At 37.3% G+C, this 22,475-nt stretch overlaps 1 protein-coding gene across 5 annotated transcripts in view; it reads left to right on the forward strand.

Annotated features, from left to right (window-relative positions):
- Positions 1 to 22,250, forward strand: part of CPSF2 (cleavage and polyadenylation specific factor 2) — a 30,546-nt gene extending 8,296 nt beyond the window's left edge. For all 5 annotated transcript variants that reach the window (XM_073349475.1, XM_073349472.1, XM_073349474.1 and 2 more), the window contains 13 exons: positions 1,592 to 1,751; positions 1,859 to 1,964; positions 3,182 to 3,311; positions 4,723 to 4,838; positions 5,451 to 5,638; positions 6,153 to 6,443; positions 7,735 to 7,835; positions 8,264 to 8,464; positions 9,154 to 9,306; positions 10,268 to 10,493; positions 12,364 to 12,666; positions 17,338 to 17,472; positions 17,582 to 22,250. In XM_073349475.1, coding sequence (XP_073205576.1) covers positions 1,592 to 1,751; positions 1,859 to 1,964; positions 3,182 to 3,311; positions 4,723 to 4,838; positions 5,451 to 5,638; positions 6,153 to 6,443; positions 7,735 to 7,835; positions 8,264 to 8,464; positions 9,154 to 9,306; positions 10,268 to 10,493; positions 12,364 to 12,666; positions 17,338 to 17,472; positions 17,582 to 17,674 — 2,203 coding nt within the window. In that variant the 3' untranslated portion in view covers positions 17,675 to 22,250. The remainder of the gene's footprint in view (positions 1 to 1,591; positions 1,752 to 1,858; positions 1,965 to 3,181; positions 3,312 to 4,722; positions 4,839 to 5,450; positions 5,639 to 6,152; positions 6,444 to 7,734; positions 7,836 to 8,263; positions 8,465 to 9,153; positions 9,307 to 10,267; positions 10,494 to 12,363; positions 12,667 to 17,337; positions 17,473 to 17,581) is intronic.
- Positions 22,251 to 22,475: the final 225 nt, after the last annotated feature.

Consider the following 22,475-nt stretch of genomic DNA (forward strand, 5'->3'; position numbering starts at 1 on the left):
GTCCATGACTTTTACTAAAAATACCTGTGACTAAAACGTAGCCTTAATTATCAACAGAATTAACTAAATACAAATAATAGAATCTTACTGCTGATCATGCATAAGCAAAAAAGAAAAATTTTGACTCTCGCCTGCTATCTGGTGTTTCGGCTGTCAGGAAAAAAAAGTTTGTTTTAAACTGAGCAAGTTAGACCTCAGTTCTGCAGCAAATGCATACAGGTGGGCTCTTACACTGAGCCCCATTTAATTCAGTGATGGCTCTGTGCATGTGTAGAGAGGGGTCATCCTGTACTCCCTGTGATTACAAGAGTGGGGTCTAAATATGGACATTCCTGAGAGAACATAAAATCCTCACAATGCCAATTTTAATCACAGTTCATAACATCATCACACATTAAAATCTTGTTCAGCTGCACATTGTGATACGATAATTGCAATATGGTCTTTAATGTTTTGAAAAGTTTCTTGAACCAGACAGTCATTCTTCGGGAAAAGGGTTTTCTTGCTACATGTGCTACTCAGATATGTGCAATATACATGCTGTTAGCATTTCAGCTAATACATTTTTTTTCACTTGTCTGTTGTTCTGAGTGTCTCTATTTTTATAAAATGTTTAGCCAGTGGGTCAAAGAATCAATTTTCTTACTTTTTAAAAAACAATCCAGCCACTTACTGTTGTTTGAAATATTTACATTTGACCTCTTCCTCTTTCTTTAAAAAGATATTTTTTTTAATTTGGCTTTTACAGATTTGGGACTTGATTCTGTAACCTCTACTCCTGTTTTTTTAAATGGGACTATTCAAGTGAGTAAGGCTGTAGAATTGGGCCCTGAGTCCTAGACTAATTTAATTTCACAATTAAGAAATGTAATGTTTCTTAAAATCTTTTGATAATGTTAGCCATTCAATTAAGTAGCAAAGATATTAAGTCATTTAAACTTTTATTATTTATAATTGTAATACGGATAAGCACTAAACAAGCGTAATCATTCTGGAGGAGAAAGAAAATATTACATTAAAATGTCAGGTTGGCATGGTACAGCTAGAAGTATTCATGTTCCAGAACCAACCAAACAGTCATGAATAATTAAATGTGTATAGTTTTCAAAGAGCTTTGGAAAACTAGTTTTGTGAAAAGCTAAGGGAAATGGCATACTAAATCTGTTTGGAGACTGGTTTCAAGCTATTTCAATTTGGAAATATTTTAATCCCTTATTTTACTAGTTATCACCTGTCTCAAATTGTAGTAATGCAATTCCTGTGAGTCTGGAGTTTGCCAAATTAGAAAATTAGGCAGTTTTGAAAAGCTTACTCTAAGTGACTTGGGATCCTAAGTTCCATTTTGAAAAATGACTTGGGCAGTTAGGCTCCTAAGTCACTTAAGAGCTTCTTAAAATTATATCCTTAATTTTTATTTTTTATAATGGTTATTAAAACTTTTCCTTAGTTCAAAGTCCCCATTCTGTTGGGGAAAAACTAAGTGATTTCTTTTCTGCTTGGCATTTCAGTTTTGCACTTGATGTTACCACAAAGTCGTTTCTCCCCCCACCCCCCGAAATTTTTTTCACGTATATTTCCTTTTCTCTCCTAGATATGTACACCAAGTTGATGCAGTGCTTCTTTCTCACCCTGATCCTCTACATCTCGGTGCTCTCCCGTATGCAGTTGGAAAAATGGGTTTAAATTGTGCTATTTATGCAACCATTCCTGTATATAAAATGGGACAAATGTTTATGTATGATCTCTATCAGGTATATTTTTATTTCATATTTTCACATGTATTTAATTTATTAAACTGTTTCATAGAAGATGATTCTCATGATTTTAAATGTTTTCCTTTGTTTCCTTTTTGTGCTAGTCTCGCCACAATACAGAAGATTTCACGCTCTTTACATTGGATGATGTAGATGCAGCTTTTGATAAAATACAGCAGCTCAAGTTCTCGCAGATTGTGAACTTGAAAGGTAAAAACGCAGCAAAAGATGCAGTAGCTGACTTGTCTTTTAATGGAGTTACTGTGCATTTTCATTTTGAACTTGAGTTTGCTTTTTTGAGGAGAGTACTTGGCGTAGGTCCTCTGCCTCACTAAAAGTGGATCAGTAGCACCACAGAGTAGCAGATCCTCATTGGTGTAAGCTGTCAAAGCACCACCCATAGCTGAGGATCTGCCCCAGTGATTACATTTCAGAAAAAGGCCCAACTCCCATTGAAGTTGGTAAGGGTTATGCCAGATTGAATTTGACTCTCCTGTCCTATGTCTTAGTTCTCATCTTTATTTTTCTGATATCTTCCATATCTCTAAAATACGTCTTGTTGTTATCTAATTGAAGGCAACATTACTGACAGCTGCTTACATATTTTCCCCAAGTGAAAAGGGGCACAAATAAAAACAGAAAAGCAAGTTCTTCAGGAAATGGACAGGAGTACTGGAGATTTCTGCTCAAATTATAGTAGTCTAAGGCAGTGGTTCTCAACCAGGGGTATGCATATCCCTGGCAGTACGCAGAGGTCTTCCAGGGGGTACATCAACTCATCTAGATATTTGCCGAGTTTTACAACAGGCTACATAAAAAGCACTAGTGAAGTCAATACAAACTAAAATGTCAAAAAATGACTTGTTCATACTGCTCTATATACTATGCACTGAAATGTAAGTACAATATTTATAGTCCAATTAATTGATTTTATAATTATATGGTAAAAATGAGAGAGCAATTTTTCAGTAACTGTGCTGTGACACCTCTGTATTTTTATGTCTGATTTTGTAAACCAATAGTTTTTAAGGGAGGTGAAACTTGGGGATACACAAGATAAATCAGACTCCTAAAAGGAGTACAGTAGTCTGGAAAGGTTGAGAGCCTCTGGTTTAAGGCATTAACCCATTTATTGGGACAAAGTTAAGTCCTGTCCACACTAACTAAACCAATGAGAAGTCATGTAAAGTTTGAACTGTCTTATAACTGGGTCCCTGACTTGTCATATTTGTTATGTAAGTACTTACACAATTGTTAGTACTCAGGCTGAAGGGAATAATGACTTCTGGCCTCCCTAACATGATCTCCTTCATCAGTAGTAACTTGGGGTTAGTGGTTTATTTCAAACTGCCGTGTGGTTGGGATAATGTATTGTAATATGCATGCTATATCTGAAATATTGAGAGGTTACAATACTGTCCCTGTAGGGAAAGGGCATGGTCTTTCTATTACACCACTGCCGGCTGGTCATATGATAGGAGGCACAATTTGGAAGATTGTCAAAGATGGAGAAGAAGAAATTGTTTATGCTGTTGACTTCAACCACAAGAGGGAGATGTATGTACAACACAGCAAATGATATTTTTTCCCAAATTTCAGTTAGTATTGCTATGTAATTTAACAGTGCCTGATAAATACTTGTATTGGCATGAAATATAAATATAGCCACCATCAAATCCAGCTGTTTGAGGTGAAGTGAAGTTGGCAGTGTACAACAGAGCAGTAAGGTCTCTGTTTCTTCCTTCTCAAATCCTGTTTTTAATTTAATTGTAAGTTTTGAAACAGAAAATGTCCAGTGCTACAGCTGGGGAGAGGAGGGAGAAGTCTCTCCTCCCAGTTGAAAAAGGAGAATAAAAATATAAATAGTGTCTTTTTTTCATAAAAATAAAAAGAAGCAATCTTCTGAGGAGAAGAAGAATGAGACAATGATAAATAACTGTCCCTTTTATCAGGGGAAAAACAACCATGCTAATGAGCCCCTAAATGCCAATATATGGTCCAACTTGTAATCAAGACTGCAGATGCGTGGGAGTGGGGACAGATATAAATGTTGCATAGTAATCTAGGTACAAAATGCAGATACCAAAGGCTTCGGGGGCCAGAGGGGAAATGGGGGGAAGGAGAGTTTGAATCTTATATTTGTGGGAAATTGCAGTGTTTATTTTCTCCTTTGATCAAAATGTGATTACAGGGAAATTTTTGCTTGTAGGAGTATTCACAGCTGGTCTCATAAAGAAGTAATTCAAGAATAAGTCAAATGGGACAGACATTTATTAGAAAATGGAAAAAAAATACATAGGTGACTTGGTGCTTAAAATGAGGAAATAATTATATTTAGATTCTTGTGGAAGTGTTTAAGATCCTTTAAAAGAGAGACAAGGGCAAATCTCCCCTCACTTCCCCCCACTCCCACAAAAAAGATAACTTATATTCTGTGGTGCTCTAGGAAGGTTTTGTTTTAAATTAAAATGTGTTAAAGGGACAAATGGAGATGAGAATAAAATCAGAGCGGAAGAAGTTTGCAGACTTAAAACATCATAAATTATTTGGGGTTTGTTTGCCTTAAACTAAATTTAAGGGGTGCTGAGAGGTTTCAGGTAAGGAAAGGCATGACAAGTAGAAAATTAAAGCAGGGTGAAGTTGCCATGCTTTTGGCCTAACAAAAAACTGTTCTTGCTAAACATGGCATAAGTACATAATTATGAAGCCAAATCATAAACTCCATGTTCTAGTACATTTTCTCTTAATAAGTATCATCTGATTCCTACGATAGAGGGCTTTTTTTCCCCCCAAGGTTTTTTGTTGTTAAAAGACCATAAGAATCTAATTAAAAATTTGCCAGATAATGGGGAATACCAGTTCTGCACATACTTCTCAGTGTGAAAGTTTTCAATCTTATGACTTTTTTTTGCCTTGTCAATAGAAATACGAAAACTGAACTAGTGTTGCCTAACTTCTTTTTCTTCAGCCATTTAAATGGATGTTCTCTGGAAATGTTGAGCAGGCCTTCGCTGCTTATCACAGATTCCTTTAATGCTACTTACGTACAACCCAGACGGAAGCAAAGAGATGAACAACTGTTAAGTATGTATTTTGCCAAATCAGTAGTAATGGAAAATATCTGTTTTTCAATTAAGTTATAAACTTCTACAACAAATGCAATATACATGAAAACTGAGAATCTTTAATTTTCTTTTAAGTTTCTGATTTATTTTTATTTTTTCTAACACTAGTGATCCTGTGAATAAACATATTTTCAGATAAAAGGTGATTGAGTCGTGCTTGCTGAAATTGATTCAAAGACTTCATGTTTTGATCTAGCCTGAGCTGATCTGTTCCTGTGAGATAAGGAAGTAAATTTCAATAGTTCTTTGTGCTTCATTTGAAAAAAAAAATCATTAAAATGGATTTAAAAAAAGAAATCGCTATTAAATATTAAGGCTGAGCTTTTCAAAGCTCTATGGCGGGGGCACAGCTCCCATTAATTTCAGTGGGAATTGTGCATCAATATCTCTTTGAAGCTGAGATTTCTCAGTGCTGCTTATTGTCAGTTAATCTTTGAGTTTAGTTTTCCTCTGATTATAGTTGATGTTTGGTAGAGAAAATAAAAATCTTTCTCCTCTTCTAATTGTGGTTCAGTGTGCAGCTACTTGATTTTATTTATTTTTTTGTTTCTCCTCTCCCATCCCACTCCAGCCAATGTCTTGGAGACGTTGCGAGGTGATGGAAATGTGTTAATAGCCGTGGATACAGCAGGCAGAGTTCTGGAACTTGCCCAACTTCTTGATCAGATTTGGAGAACAAAAGATGCAGGATTAGGAGTCTACTCTTTAGCACTTTTAAATAATGTCAGCTACAATGTAGTGGAGTTTTCTAAATCACAGGTGTGTTCTGATATTAAAATAGTTATGAATGGGCTAATTATTTTCATTCTTAATGCTGCTTGATAACAATAGGCTTATCCAAGGGCATGTAGTTCTTTTTAACATGAAGAAAGTTTTTTGTGTTACTGGGCTGACTTCCCTATTCCAGAGTGGGCACTCGTGATCTAAATTCCCTCCATCAAGTAATATACAACCAGAATACTGCCAGTGGTATGACTTAATCGACAGGGAAATCCATTTTCTTTGTACCACATGACCTGTTAGCCTCGGTTACAGGTGTGATAAAGAATATTTAATTTATATATATGATATGTGATCGCCCACAAAGAGGTATTGGTAAAGAGACCGATTTGATGTGTATGCATACTGCACCGGTCAACTTGAGAATCTCTAGAAGAGCATTTTTTAATGTTGTCAGGTACAAGTATATAGTTCGTACATCAGTTTTAGTTATTACACAGTACCATGTAAATCCTACAGATGACTTAACACTTTTTTCCAATACCACCCTTAGGTTGAGTGGATGAGTGACAAACTGATGAGGTGTTTTGAAGACAAGAGGAACAATCCATTTCAATTCCGCCATCTCTCATTGTGTCATGGTCTTTCTGACCTGGCTCGAGTGCCTAGCCCAAAAGTCGTGCTTGCCAGCCAGCCTGATTTGGAATGTGGGTTTTCAAGAGATCTCTTTATACAATGGTGTCAGGATTCCAAAAACTCTGTAATTTTAACTTACAGGACCACACCTGGGACGCTAGCACGATTTCTTATAGATAACCCTTCTGAAAAAGTTATAGATATAGAGGTAAGGACTAGGTTACAATTCAGATTTTTTGATGTTTACCAACTGTGGCAATGTTTGCAAGACCTAGCTTAAATTTCTTTTTTGATTCTGCTATTGAAAATTTTGTCTAGTTGCTGAGAGAACTCTTAAGCCACGTTTCCTGACGTGTCAAACTGTAGTTATAGTTAAGCATGGCATGGTCAAACAAGAATAAGATCAAAAGTAGATTTTATGGTAGGGAATTATAATATATTAGCTGAAGGGCAGCGTTATAAAATCTGCAGCATAAGCATGGAAATTGCTAAAAAAATCTTTCACATCACAGAAGCACACCTATGTTACAGTAAACAGAAAGTAATTGTACAGTTTCCTGTTGACTTTTAGATGGCAAGGTGCAGTAGCTATTTGGACCAAAAAATCATCTTGAAAAAGAAAATCAAGCTGAGTGAGGTTAATATAACACAAGAAATTTAAAAAGATAAAATTAAGGGTGGAAAATAAAAGGGAACAATTGACTTATACAGCTGATTTCAGTAATTTTTCATACTGCACCTGCCCCTGATTCCACCTGAGAAATTTTATGGTTTGTATGGGAGTGTGTACACCTCTGACTTCAAGGGGGTTCATTAGCAATTTCCATATAGATTCTACAGCTTTCTTTTATAATTTCCTAAAAGAATAGGATGACACTTCATGCATTATTGTCCTCGGGACACAGTATTATTTAGAATAAGTTATACTGTGGTTTGCCTTCTTTAAAGCCAGAGCAAAATTTGCTGCTGTTCCCTATAATAGTATTCAACTTTGGCATTCTGCTCTTGTTTATCAGTGGCAAAGACAGGGAAAGCAGAATACCAACACCGAATATTATTTTTGCCCTATTCAGTTACTGAAAGCAGGGGAAAAAATAATTCCTGCACTGTAAGTTACTGAATGAAGATCAGTTTCTATTTAGGAGTTCTGTAAAGTAAATCAGTTGATCTTTAATACAGTTTTACTATGACTATTTTATTGTTCAGCATGGTAATACTATATTTGCTCAATTTTAACAGTACTAGGGATTTTATTTCCATTTTAGAGTAAGTTTACTACTCAACTCAATGTGGGTACAGAATGTAGCCTTAATCACTTTGGTATCCTGATACTGATTATGACTGGGTAAAAGTTTGAAACAGTGCAATTGAAAGGGTATTAAAACTTCCAAATAAAAGTTACAGCTTTTTTGAAGTTGCTTACCCTAATACAGTTTTTCCCCTCCTTTTATATTTTTACATACACACACACACACACTCTTTTTTTTTTTTCTTTTTAGTTGAGGAAACGTGTAAAACTTGAAGGAAAGGAACTTGAGGAGTACCTAGAAAAGGAGAAACTAAAGAAAGAAGCAGCGAAAAAGTTAGAACAGTCCAAAGAGTAAGTATATTTCCTATTAATGCAGTGGGCTCTTAATGCCAAAGACACAGCCTCCAAGTAACCAGTATGATTCCTTACCACCTTTTGGAAATAACTGAATATTGTAGCTTCCATAGGTGAAAATATGTCAGATCATTCATTAGTCAGCTATGGAGTTCTGTTTTAATGGGTCCCTTTCAACTCTCTTTGAGAATCACAAATGCTTTCTAAAGTTTGTAAGCCATCTTAGTTCTCCAGCAGTAACTGCTTTTAAATGTTTCTAAATGTTCATTAATTGCAAAATTAGACCTGTGACAGTCTTTGTGCAGGCAATGGCCAGCAAATGTTTGATATATAGTATAAAATTTCATTTTAAGTGTGTGTGGATGGGTGTGTAAAATGAAACTTAAAAGAAATACCTTAAAGTGCATTTTGGGGTAACATTTCAGGGCAGATATTGATTCCAGTGATGAGAGTGATGTTGAAGAGGATATTGATCAGCCATCAGTGCATAAAACTAAGCATGACTTGATGATGAAAGGTGAAGGTAGCCGAAAAGGAAGCTTCTTCAAACAGGCCAAGAAGTCTTATCCAATGTTTCCAGCCCCAGAAGAAAGAATTAAATGGGATGAATATGGGGAGATTATCAAGTATGTGCGGGGAAAAAAATAGTAATGTTATTTGTATAGTGTTTTGTTTTTGAAGCACTTGCGACAGACCTGTGAAGTAGGTATTATCCCCACTTTAGACAAAGGATAACAGACAGAAATTAAGACAAGTTGCTGTAGGTCCCACAGAGAATTAGTGATTGTGCCAGGACTGAAATTAAGAAGTTACTACCTTTTTCCTCATGCTCAGTCCATTTAAATCATGCTGCCTCTCTAGGCACTTTCTTTATCTGAGAAGAGAGTAGTGATTAAATTCTTTTCTGTTCAACAGGAACCTGATTTTTGTTTAAATTCCACAATCTGATTTATAAATGACTTTAAAATGAAAAGGAGGGAAAACATCCTCTTTCCCGGAAGCCAGCGGTTTCTATCTGCCTTTTAAGGAACTCCTACTAAAGAGAGAGAGAATCTTGCAGAATGTTGGCTGATTTTAAATGTGAGAAATTGAAATATCTAAAAGATACTAATCTGGAAGAAATATAGTTAATCTGGGGTGGAATATCCTTGAGCATGTTTAGAGATTGGAATTTTAAAAGCATTTTTGCTGAACTTACATATTTCTAATTGTAAAGCAACTCAGTGGTAATACAGTGTAATAATAAATATGGTTTGTATAGCACCTAGAACCATGGTGCTACTTTAATACAAATAATTAAAAATTTCAACATTAGGCCTGAGGATTTCCTAGTTCCAGAGCTTCAAGCAACCGAAGAAGAAAAGAGTAAATTAGAATCTGGTCTGACAAATGGAGATGAGCCTATGGATCAAGATTTATCAGATGTTCCTACCAAATGTATTTCCGCAACGGAATCAATGGAAATAAAGTGAGTGATTTTTAGATAAGCTTACAGGTGGAGGGCACTGTTTGTCAGGGATTCACAACTGAAATGGCTGATGCATTGTAAACAGTGTTTAGTTGCTTATGGTTTTTTTTCTCAAAAAATATTTTTCAGGCTGAAACTTTATGATGGCTTCTTATTTTTTCCCCCCAAGTTCAGAGGGAGATTTTTCTGGGGAACTGGAAGATAATTTGTTGGGGGTTTTTTTACGTTTATGAAAAGGGTAGAAAATCATTGAAAGAGATGTGTGTATTTCAAGTATCACCTATTAAATCCTTTTTTTGTAAAGAAAACTAATTGAAAGAAACCTACATTAATGTAACATTTAGTCATTATTTTATGGCACCCGGAAGGGTGCTAGGTGCCTTGTAGCACAGATGAAAAGACACAAAAGAAAATTTTGCCCCTTTCTTTCCCTCCCCCCTCTCTCCCCCCCCCAATATGGTGCTTGGGTGGTTTAAAGAGGCTGGGGGAGAACTCCACTGTTGCAGACACTGCATTGGGCTGCCATATATGGCCGAAGTGTGGCCTTCTCCCCACCCTCTTCCTCTTGCAGTCTCTGGCATTTTGGGGGGCATAGTGCACATAACTACTGCCATTCTGGCTTATGCTGCAAGCAACATGGGGGAGGCTTCTGTAACTTACAGCAGACCCACCTCCCTGGGCTGCCTAAACTAGGCTGGGGCCTGTTTTGGAGTCAGGAAGGCACAAAGTGGCTTAAAGCTTCCTGTGGGCTGCACCTTTTGTGTTGCTCCTCCTGGAGGTGGCACAGAATTTGATTAGTTCCTAAGAGTTTACAGTCTACTTTTATACATGATGTGGTATTGGGCAGGAGGGGGAATGGGAAAGGAAGAGCAAGTGTTACAGCAATAAGACAACATAATTATTCTCTCTAAATTTAGAACATAAAGCATTAAGAATTTTTTTTCTTTTTAAATCAAATTAGAGCCAGAGTTACATACATAGACTATGAAGGACGCTCAGATGGTGACTCCATTAAAAAAATCATTAACCAGATGAAGCCACGACAGTTGATCATTGTCCATGGTCCACCTGAGGCCAGCCAGGACCTTTCAGAGTCTTGCAGAGCTTTTGGTGGGAAAGATATTAAAGTTTATATGCCTAAACTGCATGAAACTGTAGATGCAACCAGTGAGACTCACATCTATCAGGTAAGATGGTGGGATTTGTCAATTATATGAGTACTGAGGGATGTGAGAGCTCTACATTGATCAGATTATGTCATTATTTGGCTGTGCCTTTTGGAGGGAAAGAAGATAATGCTATGATCACTTACATCTAGTCCTATTGAGGCAAGAGAATTAACTTTTATTTCTGGGGAAAGATGGAAACATTTCCATTATAATCATGTGGATATTATGTTATACCTACACATTATTAATGCAGTCACTACATTAATAGAAGTTTAAGATTACATATTTAAGCCTGCAGTTATAAAGTGCAAAAGGAAAGTATCTCATTCAACTTGCTCTGCTGAACACATTGTATATATTTAGGTATGCATTTGAGTCCCAGTCTTGCATTTCTTGTATATCCAAACTTCTTATTGAAACTGCTGTAAGAGTTTTGGATGCAAAAGAAATAGCCCAATAGTAACTGAAAATATGCGTGTCAAGTAAGAGCAAGTTAATTTTACTAAAAACCTTAACTGTACCACTACTCTGTGTGTTTGTGTGTCTGTGTGTAACATGAAGAAAAACTAGAGAAATTGCCTGAGCATGTCAGCATTATAAACGGTTCCAATTAAGCTTTGAAGCAGAGATCTAATGGAGGGGTAATGGGGCTAGAGAGAAGAGTACACACCTCAGTTTGAAGGAAGTGGGGTATGAATGAGAGCATGTGAGAGCTGGTTGGAGAAACTCCAATGGAAATCCAAATTGAAATGCTTCTCGAAATTGTTGATTGACTTTGGAAGAAAACCGGGTTAAAGTTCTAACAGTATTGAAATGTCTCATTTCAACTGTTCTGGAATAAAACATTCTGATTTTTCATTTTGAAAAAACCTATTATTCTGTATTATAATAAAAAATGTCAAAATTGCAAAATGTTTTGATGGACCTGAAACAAATATTTTTTTGGAATTTTCCTTTATGGAGAACTTTACAACTTTCAAGTCTCATTCAGAAGAAAGTCAAATTTCAAAATCAGTCACAAAACAAATTTTCTGCTCTCTGCACAGAGCTAATTCATACCTTTGCAGTATTAACATCTGAAAAAGAAACAGGTGGGGGCATCAGAAAATGAAGAAGAAATCAAATTTATTTTTTGGGAGGATTATGGTGTGTGTTTATAATGAAACCTTTGCAAGTCTCCTTCATACACTTGATCCCAACAGCAGCAGCATCTGGGCCAAGGAATACAATGCCACCGTGAAGTCTCAAAAAAGGCAGGTTTTTACTGGAATCTGTTAATATCTTAGATTCCAATTGAATGTGGTTAAAAGTGATGTTTTAGTCACTTAAGGTTTAGATATTTAATCTTTTCCCATCATGACTGGTAAAGAACTACATAAGTGCCATTTAAATGCAAAGTTGATATGTTGTGTGGTTGATTTTTTTTTTTTTTTTTAATCTCTCCAATAATTCAAACATAGCAGAAGGAACTGTTCTTAAACATACCAAGAGCCATCAAGGATAGTTTTAGCGCTACAGAAAAATATTTCAGATTAAAAATATGTGAAAAGGGGAGTTACAACGAAAGTCTCACCTTAACCCTCAAAAGTCACAGTCTGATCTGCTTATCTTTACCAAGAAAGAGCACTAATATTTGTTTGTTTTTTTTCTGCTGCTTTCCAAACCAATTGTCAGGTGCAAGCCATGTGTACTCTTCTGTCATTTAGTGTTGTGCTTTATTGCTGGAGGGTTTTTTTCCAAAGAGTGTGATGGATTCAAACAACATGGTGTCATAATGTATGGGGAAATTATTAATTTTTAAAAAGTTGGTGTTAAGAGCCTGTGAAATGTGCTGTCAGGTTTGCTTATGTAAATAAGTCATTACAGTTTTTGTCTATGTGCAACTTAGGTCAGGTTAAAAGATTCTCTGGTCAGCTCCCTTCAGTTCTGTAAAGCGAAAGATGCAGAACTGGCGTGGATAGATGGCGTCCTGGACATGCGGGTTTCAAAAGTGGACACAGGAGTCATTCTGGAAGAAGGAGAGCTGAGGGAAGATGGAGAAGACTTGGAAATGCAAGTGGATATGCCTTCTTCTGAGTCCAGTGTTATTGCACAGCAAAAGGCCATGAAGAGTTTGTTTGATGATGATGATAAGGAAGTATGTGAGGAGAGCGAGATCATCCCTACTCTAGAACCACTGCCACCACATGAGGTAGAAAAGCTTTTGCCTTCCCTTGGCTACATGCTCTCTTATATTTGTGCTGATTTTTGTCTTATATTTGTGGGGATGATTTTCCGGTATCGTTTTTTCAATGTTTAGAGCCTGACTTTAAGTGGCACTTATTCAGGTAGAAGCCTCATTAAAGTCAGGAGCTTTGCTTGAATAAGGCCTCCAGTATCGGACTGTTCATGTTGTAAATTGGTGTCTTAGGGCTTGTTTTCACTATGGGGGTAAATCGACCTAAATTACGCTACTCCAGCTACGTAGCTTAGGTCGACTTACCCCAGTCTTCACTGCACTGCGTTGGCGGGAGATGCTCTCCCCTTGAATTCCCTTACTCTTCTCGGGGAGCTGGAGTACTGAGGTCAACCGCTAAGTCGACAGCAGAGCGCTCTCTGGGTTTTCACTAGACCCACTAAATCGATCCCTGCTGCATTGATTGCAGCAGCATTTATCTCCCTGTAGTGAAGACCAGCCCTTAGTGTCAGGTTTCAGAGTAGCAGCCGTGTTAGTCTGTATTCGCAAAAAGAAAAGGAGTACTTGTGGCACCTTAGAGACTAACCAATTTATTTGAGCATAAGCTTTCGTGAGCTACAGCTCACTTCATCAGTTGCATACTGTGGAAAGTATAGAGGATCTTTTTATACACACAAAGCATGAAAAAATGGGTGTTTACCACTACAAAAGGCTTCTCTCCCCCCACCCCAATCTCCTGCTGGTAATAGCTTATCTAAAGTGATCACTCTCCTTACAATGTGTATGATAATCAAGGTGGGCCATTTCCAGCACAAATCCAGAGTTTAACAAAAACGTCTTGGGGGGGTAGGAAAAAACAAGGGGAAATAGGTTACCTTGCATAATGACTTAGCCACTCCCAGTCTCTATTCAAGCCTAAGTTAATTGTATCCAATTTGCAAATGAATTCCAATTCAACAGTCTCTCGCTGGAGTCTGGTTTTGAAGTTTTTTTGTTGTAATATCGCAACTTTCATGTCTGATTTTTACGGTTGTTCCACAGCTACTGCTTTCTTTGTTCAGAATGTGAGCGCTTCAAGATAGAGAATGTCTCTTTGCCCTGGTCTACATTAGGGGGTGGGGGATCGATCTCAGTTATGCAACTTCTGCTATGTGAATAACGTAGCTGAAGTCGACGTACTTAGATCAACTTACCATGGTGTCTTCACCGCGGTGAGTCGACTGCTGCCTCTCCCCTGTCAACTCCACCTGCGCCTCTCGCAGCGGTGGAGTACAGGAGTTGATGGGAGAGTGCTCAGGGGTCGATTTATTGCTTCTAGACTAGATGCAATAAATCGACCCCTGTTGGATTGATCACTGCCCGCCAATCTGGCGGGTAGTGTAGACATACCCTTTATTATGTATAATATACAGTGCTTATCACAATGTGATGCTGATCTCAGATGGGGCTTCTAGGTACTGATGCAATACAAATTTTTATTTATTATGTGACCTGTGCACTTACCATGCATGACTTTGGAAATCAGTTGGTATTTGGGCTGTCAAGCAATTTAAAAAATTACGATTAATTGTGAGATTAAAAAAATAAATTGCAATTAATTTTTAATTGCACTGTTAAACAGTAACATAATACCATTTATTTAAATATTTTTGGATGTTTTCTATATTTTCAAATATAGGCAGGGGTCTTGGGGCTTCTGCCCTGCTTGGGGCTCCTCGGTGCTCGCGTGGGGCTCCAGGCTCAAGCCTCCACCCCACACCAGGCTCCGAGCTGGAGCTTCAGCCCCCTCACTGCCAATGCCTCTTCACCTCCACCCAGAGTTATACGATTGATGTGTTTAAAAAAATTAACGTATTAATTTTGTTTTCAGTTAATCGCAGGCATTAGCTGTGATTAATTGACAGCCCGAGTTGGTATCACTCCTTGGATTTACTCTTAAATTTCATCTGACACTGTGGTAAATGTTTCCTTATCTTATGTAGTTAAAGATAGATACATGCACAAATATCATTTCAAAAAGAAGCACCTAACTGACCAACAGAGAATCAGACAGTGCAATTCTTATAGCACTCTTCGTCCTTAGTCCTCAAATACTTTTGTGTATCTGGGTAGATATCATTAACTCCTTTTAAGAAATAGAGAAAACTGAGACATACAGATGTTAAGGGTAAGGTCTTGCGCTGCAACTCTTAGGCCAGGTGGAGGTACGTTGCCACCTTTGTACCCTCTCAAACCAGTACTGCTGAGGGCCTCTGTATCCCTTGGAGCATAACTTAGGAAGGCACCTAGGGCTGTCTAAATTATGGCAGCCTCCCTGGGCTGTGCTGTGAACCACAGTGTTGATTGTCGGGGCACTGCTCCCAGCACACCCCTTGCCCCAGGGCTTGTGAGCAGGTCCTATCAGGGAGCCTTATGGCTGTCTTACACAGTACCTACGCAGGGGGAAATCCTCTCTTGGCTAGATCCAAGGTTTATAGGGCCCTTTCATCTGGCATAAAAGGGCTTGAGCTTGGGTGAGAATCTCACCCTAGCTGACTTTCCCAAGACCACAGAGCTTGAAAAGGAAACCAGAGTTTCCCATGCCCTGTCCCGCAGGTCTAGGATCCCAGCACAGACTAGGAGTTGCTCGTGAGGAGACTGTCTTAAAATCATTACACCTATCAAAGGGGAAATCGAATAAATTAGGGCTGTGAATTAATCACAGTTAACTTACACTATTAACTCAAAAAATTAATTGCGATTTAAAATATTAATCGTGATTAAACTCTGTTTTAATCACACTGTTAAACAAGAGAATACCAATTGAAATTTATTAACTAGTTGTGGATGTTTTTCTACGTTTTCAAATATATTGATTTTAATTACAACACTGAATACGAAGTGTACAGTGCTCACTTTATATTATTTTTTATTACAAATACTTGCACTGTAAAAATGATAAACAAAAGAAATAGTACTTTTCAGTTCACCTTATACAAGTACCGTAATGCAAACTCTTTATTGTGAAAGTGCAACTTACAAATGTAGATTTTTGTCACATAACTGCGCTCAAAAACATGTTCCTCGGCCCACGCCACTTGCCACAGCCCCCATAGGCCTGGAACTGCGAACTGTGGCCAGTGGGAGCTGCCATCGGCCAAACCTGCAGACACTGCAGGTAAACAAACCGTCCTGGCCTGCCCACGGATTTCCCTGTTGCGCTGTGTGCCAAAGGTTGCCAATCCCTGCTTTAGAGCATACAAGTCTACTGAGTCCTACTTCTTATTCAGCCAATCACTAAGTCAAACAAGTTTGTTTACATTTATGGGAGATACTACTGCCCACTTCTTATTTACAGTGTCACCTGAAAGTGAGAGAGGCGTTCGTATGGCACTTTTGTAGCTGGCATTGCAAGGTATTTACATGCCAGATATGCTAAACATTCGTATGTCCCTTCATGCTTTGGCTACCATTCCAGAGGACATGCTTGTTAAAAAAATAATGCGTTAATTAAATTTTAACTGAACTCCTTGGGGGAGAATAGTATGTCTCCTGCTCTGTGTTACCCACCATGTATTTCCATAATATAGGAGTCTTGGATGATGACCGAGCACGTGTTGTTCGTTTTAAAAACATTTTCCCTGCAGATTTGACAAAACACAAAGAAGGTACCAGTGTGAGATTTCTAAAGATAGCTACAGCACTGAACCCAAGGTTTAAGAATCTGAAGTGTCTTCCAAAATCTGAGAGGGATGAGGTGTGGAGTCATGCTTTCAGAAGTCTTTAAAAGAGCAACATTCTGATGTGGAAACTGCAGAACCCGAACCATCAAAAAAGAAAATCAACTTTCTGCTGGTGGCATCTTTAATCAGATGATGAAAATGAACATGCATTGATCTGCACTGCTTTGGATCATTATCAAGCAGAACCCATCATCAGCATGGACACGTCCTCTGGAATGGTGGTTGCAGTGTGAAGGGACATATGAATCTTTAGTGCATTTGACACGTAAATACCTTGCAATGCCTGCTACAAAAGTGCCATGTGAACGCCTGTTCTCACTTTCAGGTGACATTGTAAACAAGAAGCGGGCAGCATTATCTCCTGCAAATGTAAACAAACTTGTCTGAGTGACTGGCTGAACAAGAAGTAGGACTGAGTGGACTTGTAGGCTCTAAAGATTTACGTTGGTTTATTTTTGAATGCAGGGTTTTTTTGTACATAATTCACCATTTGTATTTTCAACTTTCATGATAAAGAGATTGCACTACAGTACTTGTATTAGGGGAATTGAAAAATACTATTTTTTTTTTGTTTTTCGCAGCACAGATATTTGTAATAAATTGAGCACTGTACATTTTGTATTCTGTTATAGTTAAAATCAATATATTTAAAAATGTAGAAAACATCCAAAAATATTTAAATAAATGGTATTATTGTTTAACAGTTTTCAGAGTAACAGCCGTGTTAGTCTGTATTCGCAAAAAGAAAAGGAGGACTTAATTGGTTAGTCTCTAAGGTGCCACAAGTCCTCCTTTTCTTTTTGTTTAACAGTGCGATTAATCGCGATTAATTTTTTTAATCGCTTGACAGCCCTAGAATATTTTTTTCCAATCATATGCTCAGTTACTTTATTATAAAGGCTTAATAAAAATGTTTTACTAAAATCTTTAGAAGATTTATTTTTTGTCCTTTATTCATTGAAAGGTTATTGGACATCAGTCTGTTTTCATGAATGAGCCAAGACTGTCTGATTTTAAACAAGTTCTTCTGCGAGAAGGAATTCAAGCTGAATTTGTAGGAGGGGTGCTTGTGTGCAACAACCTAGTGGCTGTTCGTAGGGTAAGTATGTTGTTTTTAAAGCTATATAGAATATATGCAACACATTATGTGTATCTCCCTAACCATCTCACTGTACAGATAATAGATTCAAGTATGTTTTTTGTTTCAGACTGAAACAGGGCGCATTGGATTGGAAGGCTGTCTTTGCCAGGACTTCTATAGAATAAGAGATCTTTTATATGAGCAGTATGCCATTGTCTAATGGAGATGCTGTGAAGATGATGTCTTTACTTGAACTTTAAAAGACAGTGGAGATTTCTACCTTTTTATTTTTGTGGGTATCTTTTTGTAGTTTTCTAATTTCTACAGAGAATACTGATTGTTCAGAAAAGTTAGACATCAAAGTCCAGTAAACTAACCTAAACAAGTAAATAATTGCTACCACAGTTCTATATAAGACATCCCTTGGTACATTCCACATTGCTGACTTTCAAGCTGTTAAAGAATATTGTTGCAAATACAATTGGTATGCTATAATTGAGATTGACAGTTTCCTTTACGAACTTTCTTCCGAGAAGGATTTTACTGGTCATAAACATGCTCTTTGACGTAACGTGGCATACCAAGTCTCTGCCTAAGAATGCAAATATATAAAAATAATCTGTTTTCCTATTTTAAAAATATCAGAAAAGGTTGTCTTTGGTTTTTGTGGGGAGGTTCTTCTACTGAACAGTAGAAGCTTCAGCAAAAAAATTTCTAGGCCACTGAAAATTGGCCAAGTTCTTAATAGTGACTTTCCTGCAGTGGTTAATATGCACCCTTGTTAATACTGTAACTGCTTCATGCTACCGATTGATACAGTACATCATAAGATATTCCGAAATAAAATCTCAATTTCCTGGGTCAAAAAGCCAGTCCTAAAATGTTATAAGGTTAAATACATTTTTAGAATGTAACGCAATCTAAAATACAGAATGAGTGGAAAAACAAAGGTTGTCTGGCATATCTGCTAACCACATGTTTTTGCATTTTCTCGCTACTGTATATGTATATATGCATAACTTCTAGTTGTTACAATCTGTTACGCCAGTTATACCTATCTTTTGTGAATTTTGATTTTAATACTTTCAAGAAAAAAAACAAAACACCTGCATTCTGTTACTTATAATAAGCAGTGCACAGTGAGGTGAGTTCAGGAAGGTATTCTGTCCTTACATCTGAATTCTTGACTTTGTGAATTTATCTGCTTGGTACCAGGTTTCATAGTACTTGTTTTTCCTATTGCTGGCAGTGGGATTACAGCCACTGGTACTAAAATTTGTTAGATTTTTAGTTGAATATGAACAGTCTTGGGTCACTTAACTTCTTACATTTCTGAACAGAAAACAGTGATGGAACACATGCAGAGCACTGGTCTATTAATCAGAAATTACTTTTTTATTCTCAACCTTTGGTTTTAATCAGTGTTTGAAATTATTCTTCATTTATTACAACAACGGTGGCTTAAACTTGAGTTCTGCTCTCATTTGTTTATTTAAAAAAAAGCAAACAAAACTTTTAATGAAATATGGGCAAAAACCAACTCTGTGGGCTGCTGCTGAAGCACAGATTAGTTTGCTGTTCATTCTTGACTATTAGGCATTGTATAGCTATTCTTCATGTTGCCTATTTATACTGTTTAAAAGTTGGAATAGGAACTTAAAAGAAAACTGGGATAAGCATTCAAAAACTTCTGATATTAGATGTAAAAATGTAATGCATTCTAAAATATGATTGAGAGGAAATATATGTATTTTGATACACACACATGCCTGACTAGAAATAATTACCAAAATGTGGTAAGAATTTTTTTTTCTTTTTTGTTTTGGTTTGTTTGGGGGGTTTTGTTTTTTAAGTTTAGCCAACACTTTAGAAAACATTACTTTCAATGCATGTAAATCTAAATCACTGTTGGATGGTTGTCAGCAAACGTCACCTTTAACCATTGTTCTGATAGAAGTCCATTTGCAACATGACCTAAACATTCATATAGGTAAACTGACTCTGGAGCTTTTATCCTGGGGGTAAGAGAGATTACATCAACATATACTGCTGGAATTTATTGTGCAAATTACTTTTTAATTCCATAATTTTTTGTTCATGAAAATTTCTTAAAACAAAACAATCTCACTTTAACAACAGTTTATTAAGTTGGCAGTGTAAATTTGAAATTAACATTTACTGTACTTTCTTCTCTATTCTATTCTTTGACAGGATGAGTGACCTAGTGTTTGGGGGAGAAGCAGTAGATGGAAATATCTTGATTTTTAATAAGGCTTTTGACACAGTCTCACACAAAATACCCATAAGAAAACTAGGGAAATATGGTCTACATTAAATTACTGTAAAGTGGGTGGATAATTGGTTGAAAGACCATACTCCAAGGTAGTTTGCTGTCAAACAGGGTGACTTATTTAGTGGTATCCCACAGGAGTCTGTCCTGAGTCCAGTGCTAGTCAGTATTTTCATTAGTGACTTGGATAATGGAATGGAGAGTATGCTTATTCAAACTTGCAGGTGACACTATGCTGGGAGGGGCGCAAGCACTTTGACCAACAAGATTAGAATTCAAAAGGACCTTGATATGAAATCAGCAAGATGAAATTCAATAAAGACAAGTGCAGAGTACTATACTTAGAAAGGAAAACTCAAATGCACCACTGCAAAATGGGAAACAGCAGGCTAGGTCATAGTACTGTAGAAAAGAATCTGGGGGTTTTAGGAGATCACAAATTGAATATAAACTAACAGTGTGATCCAGGTTCAAAAAAGGCAAACATCACTCTGTGGTGTATTAAAAGAGAGTAATATGTAAGACATGGGAAGTAATTGTCCAGCTCTGCTCAGCACTGGTGAGGCCTCACCTGGAGTACTATGTCCAGTTTTGGGCATCATAAAAGATGTGGATAAATTGGAGAGTCTAGAGGAGAATTACAAAAGTGATAAAAGGTTTAGAAAACCTGACCTTTGAGGAAAGGTTTAAAAAAAAATCCTGCATTTTTAGTCTAAAGATGAGAAGGCTGAGTGGGATCTGATAAGTCTTCAACTATATTAAGGGCTGTTTTAAAGAGGACTGTGATCAATTGTTCTCCATTTCCACGTACCGTAGAGCAAGAAGTAATCAGCTTCATTTGCAGCTAGGGAGATTTGGGTTAGATATTAGGAAATCCTTTCTAACTGTAACGATAGTTAAGCACTGAAACAGATTACCAAGGGAGGTTGTTGAATCTCTGTCTCTGGAGGTTTTTAAGAACAGGTTAGACAAAGATCTGTCAGGGATGGTCTTAGGTATGCTTGGTCCTGCCTCAGTTCAAGGGAATGGACTAGATCAGGGGTTCTCAAACTGGGGGTTGGGACCCCTCAAGGGGTCACAAGGTTATTACGTGGGGGGTGGCGAGCTGTCAGCCTTCACCCCAAACTCTGCTTTGCCTCCAGCATTTATAATGGTGTTAAATATATAAAAAAGTGTTTTTAATGTATGGGTGGGGGGTCGCAATCAGAGCCTTGCACTATGAAAGGGGTCACCAATACAAAACTCTGAGAACCCCTGGACTAGATCATCTCTCAGGGTCCCTGCTAATCCTATATTTTTATGATCCTATAATAAGGAGAGGTTGAATTGAAACTATCTGTTACTGGAGATAAAATCATGCTCTATTTTGAAATGTGCTTCTAGCTTTAAACAAGGAACCCAACTGTGCCATTTTTTTAACTGCAATGCATTCCTAACCAAATTACCCCACTTCACAAATAAAAGGATTTTTTTTTTTTTTAAATGCCAGCCCTGCCACTTCTATGTAAGCTCTGAATATTAAGCTGTATCCTTTCTGGCTCATGCATCTTCTGAGGCAAAACTGTGCCCTCGATTACTTTTGTTATTAGCCCTGTTGTCTTCATTGGAAGTAACTGAGGGCAGAATTAGGCTCTGTGTTTATGATTCATCTGCAGTCTTAGGATTTCTTGGTGGTACATCACTGTTTCCACAGCTGAGACTAGGACAGAAGGTCTGGAGGCACAGCCCTGGCAGCAGATGAGAGATCTGCAGTACTTGGGGGCTGAACCCCAGTTTCTTCATTCTCCTCTCCTTGCCTACCATCACTTCATGGAATTTGGAGGAAATACCATGAAGGAATTTTAAGTAAGTAGGGGTTTTTTTATGGGAAAGAAATGTAGGACCCTGCCTTTTAATATGTAAATGTACTGAAGATTTCTATAATCATCGGTCCCCATCACCTAAGTTGAGGTTTACCTTGAAGCTGAATGACTTTCATGTGGGTGAAAGGCTCATTTTTTCCATTCTGCTTTACCTCAACTCAAGTACACACTGCCAAAGTTGAAAATCTGCCCCATCCCCTCCACCCCGCCTTGGGCAATATTGAGAATTGTTTAAGGCAAAAGATTCAGGGAAGCCTTTGAAAAAAAGTAAATAAGTTTTAACAGAGGGAAGGAGAATATACCTAGTATTAAACTGGAATGGCAAGGTTCTTACGAGAACACTTGAGAGCAATCCTTTGCTAAAACTATGCTGGAAACTTGAGATGTCTGCTACTCCTGAACTAATTGTAGTGAGACACTTCTTCATTTGGTATAAACAAGCAAAGAGACAACCCCTTTGGGTCCCAACTGTCATAAAAGTTCTACCATAACTCATTGATACTGTGCTGAATCAAAATCACTCTGATGTAGCATGGCACCAAAAAAGTGTGGATTTTTCAATTGGGAAAGGAAGCATTTTGCCTTTGGAGAACATTTTAAGGTCAAGCCTCAGATTTATTTATTTATTTATTTATTTATTTATTTATTAAAAGGGCTAGAAGCTCATATAGTACTTTACACTCCATGGTTGTTACTGATTTAAAAAAAAACAAAACTGTTCAATTAATTGAAAGCCTTTATGCCTAAAAATCTGTTATAGACATCTGTCCAGGCAGGAGGATGAAATCTTTGTTGTTGTTGTTGTTGTTTTTTTTTAGTTCATGCGAAGCACCACAATGTTTGGTTTTTTCCACCCTTTAAAAATAATG

The sequence above is a fragment of the Lepidochelys kempii genome, chromosome 6, assembly GCF_965140265.1.
Source record: "Lepidochelys kempii isolate rLepKem1 chromosome 6, rLepKem1.hap2, whole genome shotgun sequence".
NCBI lineage: Eukaryota > Metazoa > Chordata > Testudines > Cheloniidae > Lepidochelys > Lepidochelys kempii.